The sequence below is a fragment of the Etheostoma spectabile genome, chromosome 15 (assembly GCF_008692095.1).
Source record: "Etheostoma spectabile isolate EspeVRDwgs_2016 chromosome 15, UIUC_Espe_1.0, whole genome shotgun sequence".
In the NCBI taxonomy this organism is placed as follows: domain Eukaryota; kingdom Metazoa; phylum Chordata; class Actinopteri; order Perciformes; family Percidae; genus Etheostoma; species Etheostoma spectabile.
Window position 1 is genome coordinate 3,221,007 of NC_045747.1, and position 3,340 is coordinate 3,224,346.

General features: G+C 40.9%; 1 protein-coding gene across 1 annotated transcript in view; it reads left to right on the plus strand.

The window, feature by feature from the left end:
* LOC116702737 (GTPase IMAP family member 4) overlaps positions 1 to 3,315 on the plus strand; it is a 3,861-nt gene extending 546 nt beyond the window's left edge. The window contains exon 2 of the mRNA XM_032537108.1: positions 1,937 to 3,315. Within this exon, the coding sequence (XP_032392999.1) occupies positions 1,937 to 2,904 (968 nt within the window). The 3' untranslated portion in view covers positions 2,905 to 3,315. The remainder of the gene's footprint in view (positions 1 to 1,936) is intronic.
* Positions 3,316 to 3,340: the final 25 nt, after the last annotated feature.

A 3,340-nucleotide genomic window follows, 5' to 3' on the forward strand; every position in this document is an offset into this window, starting at 1 on the left:
GTGTGTGTGTGTGTGTGTGTGTGTGTGCTACAGTGCAAACTCTACAGTACAAATACAGTATTGAGTAGCCTAAGTAACAAAGTGATTGTCCGCAGTTTAAAATGTGGCATTTGTGTATATGTGTGCATATGTAGGCTATATATAATGTAACGTTAGCGATTGTTAGCGTTAACTATTAACTCGTCGTTTTTACAGACAACTACTTTCGGGGCGTGGATAGGGTAAGAGCACGCGGAGACAGCTTCGACTTTGTAACTCGGTCTACTTTTTAATCTTCCAACGTAGAACAACACAAGGCTCATCATAAAACATGCTTCAGCATCTCATCGTATCCCTCCGCCAACCTGTTGCTGAACACAGGTTGTAGGCCTGCTGGGTACAACATGTTAGACAGCTCCCATGTCAACTCAAAGAACACAATACACTATGAAGCTACAATTGATGGAAACGTGTGACTTATTTCAGTAACCCTAAAACGGTCATCTGTTAACTAAATATTCACAAAATCTTCCATTCTTCCCTTTCTTTTTAATGTGCAATTGTTAACACATTTGTAAAGACAAGAGCAAGAAAACCTTTGCATTTTTCGACAAACTGCCTGTTCCGGGCTGTGATCACTGCACCCCGGGGTGCTTTAATGACCGGGTGTTGATAGTGGGGGTGAAGCCTTCTAGTTCAGGCTCCTTAGTGATCTGAGGAAACTAATTAAGTCATCATGTAGGCCGAGTCATTTTCATCTGACAAGTCTGATTCCTCATCAGACCATTTCAGCTGTGTAGAAGCCATTTACACTAGCTTACATATGAAGAAACACAAAATCAGTCGAATGTCTTGAATGGCTTATCAACATTATAAAAACATACAAACATAGAACTGAAAAATTATGAACGGTTTTCCATACATAAGAATAATAATAATAGGTTATTAAGGGTATACCTATCATCACATTAATAAACTTTAAAACATTAGCCTACCGTAAGTCTTTCTTTCTATAACATGCTACAAAGTCACTTAGTGATGTCAATACACTCCAACAACTAGTTTAGGTTTATATGACTCTTTAACGTAATTGGAAACAGGATGCTCAAAACCTTTGTCTGAAATCAAATATACAGACAATGCTCATATGTTTGAAATGTAAAATTGTCTTGCTGTGTAAAGAATTGTACTTGACTGATGTGAACAGTGTGGTTTGCATTAAATATATATATATATATTATAAAATATAAATATAAATATAAATATGCCTAACCAAAATAAGAATGATACAGGAAGGTACTGCTTACTCTGCTGTTGTCACAAAAACACTATACCTAAATATTTAAGTTAAATATCATAGGAATTATGGATTATACACCACTATATACCCCATAAAGTGTATAAAGGCCACTTACTGTATATATCAACATCAACATCAGCGAGAAATGTTGAACATCTGACATTTTTTGTATTTACAACAATGTAAGTGCAACACTATTTGTACTGGAATAATGCTGACTGGGCTAATACTACTACTTATTGCAGATATAATTTTAATATTGGTCCAACCTGCACATACATAGTACATGTCGGGCAGCCAGTGACCAACTGCAGAAGAAATTGCAGTCCATAAGATGCGAATAAGGTTTGAGGGCATTCAGACGCAGCGTCACAGTTAGCCTACATAGTTTGTTTTTTACACTGTAAATTGTTCAGGGCTGTATGTGTCTTGGTCCCAATTAAAAGAAGAAAAAGAATCTTGTCAAGATTGTTTGTAAAGTTTATGTTTGAAGAATATTACTATCCCATTTTTCAAGCTCTCCAATATTTGCCTAAAGAAATCCAGTATCGGTCGGGCTATACTGATTAGAAAATCCAAGCAAATGGGAGAAATGAGCAAACAATGGTGGCTAAAGAAAGAACAGCATTTAATGTTTCCTGTTTGTTGAATTCACAGAGAAGAAGCCCCTGAGGATCATGCTTCTTGGGAAGAGTGGGGTAGGCAAGAGCTCGAGTGGGAACACCATCCTCGGGCGGACGGTGTTTGTATCAGACATGAAGCTGAAGAGAGTCACCAGATACTGTGAAAAAGAGAATGGGACGGTGAAGGATGTGCCCGTCACTGTGATCGACACACCGGGCCTTTTTGAGACCATAGCAACCAAGGAGGTCATTGTGCGAGATATTCTTAAGTGTGTCAAACTCCAGGAACCGGGCCCTCACGTCTTTGTGCTCGTAGTCCCCGTAGGCCGGATGACTCAGGAAGACCAAGATACCAACACACTGATCGAAGCAATGTTTGGCCCGAGGGTGTGGGACTACACTATTGTGCTGTTCACGCATGGGGATCGCTTGGGTAGGAAAACCATCAACGATGTCATCACGGAGAGTGAGGACGACCTCCGCAACTTCATACGCAAGTGCAGCGGCGGCTTCCACGTCTTCGACAACAAGAACCCAGAGGACCAGGAGCAGGTGACGAGCTTCGTGGCCAAAATCCAGACCCTGTTGGCCCTGAATGGAGGGGGTCATTACAGTACGAAGATGTATCCCAAACAGGAGAGGAAGATTAGGGAACAACAGGAGAACTTACTGACGGAGAGAAATAATGAGATCAGCCGCAAGGAGAAACAGCTGGAGGAGCATTTCCAGGGGCAAGACCTGGAGGCGAAGAAGCGGGACCTGTGGAGAAAAGAGGAGGACAAAGCGAGAGCAGAGGCAGAGAAATACATCCGCAATGCCTTAGTTTGGAAATGCATCACCTTCCTGGCAGTGATAGGACTGTTATTAGGTCTGGCTCTTCAGGCACCAATTGTGTGGGTTCTGGCAGGGATTATGATTGTCATTTTGATTTTTTTTAAGGAGTCCATTCTTCGTCTGTCTATGTCTGGAAAAATACCGTGGCTCTCTAAGAAAATCCAATAGGTGTGCTTTGAGATAGGGAAGCGTTGTTAGCAATCAGTCATCTATTACTCACAACTGTAAAAGATGTTCAACTGATGAGATGGATTTTATTTTAGAGAATTTTTTTTTTTTTAAAGGTGCCCTGCCACACAAAACCGTTTTACCTGCATTTTTTGAAATCTGTTCGGTACACATGTGTCTGTGTTATGTTGTGAATGTGAAAATGAACTGCTACCTCCTCTGTCAGCTCTTACCACGGAAATGAAATAAGAGAAGAAATCAGGCCAAATACAAAAGCTGGTCAGTCTGACGTCATGCTGCCTGTGCTCATTACTTTTCATGAGCTCGCCCAGTTGCGCTGGGTAAAGTATACTGATGGCAAGGATCTCATTGGTTAGCTGTTAGCCAATCAGAGTCAAGCAGCTTAGCTCATTGAATATGAATGAGAACTGGCACA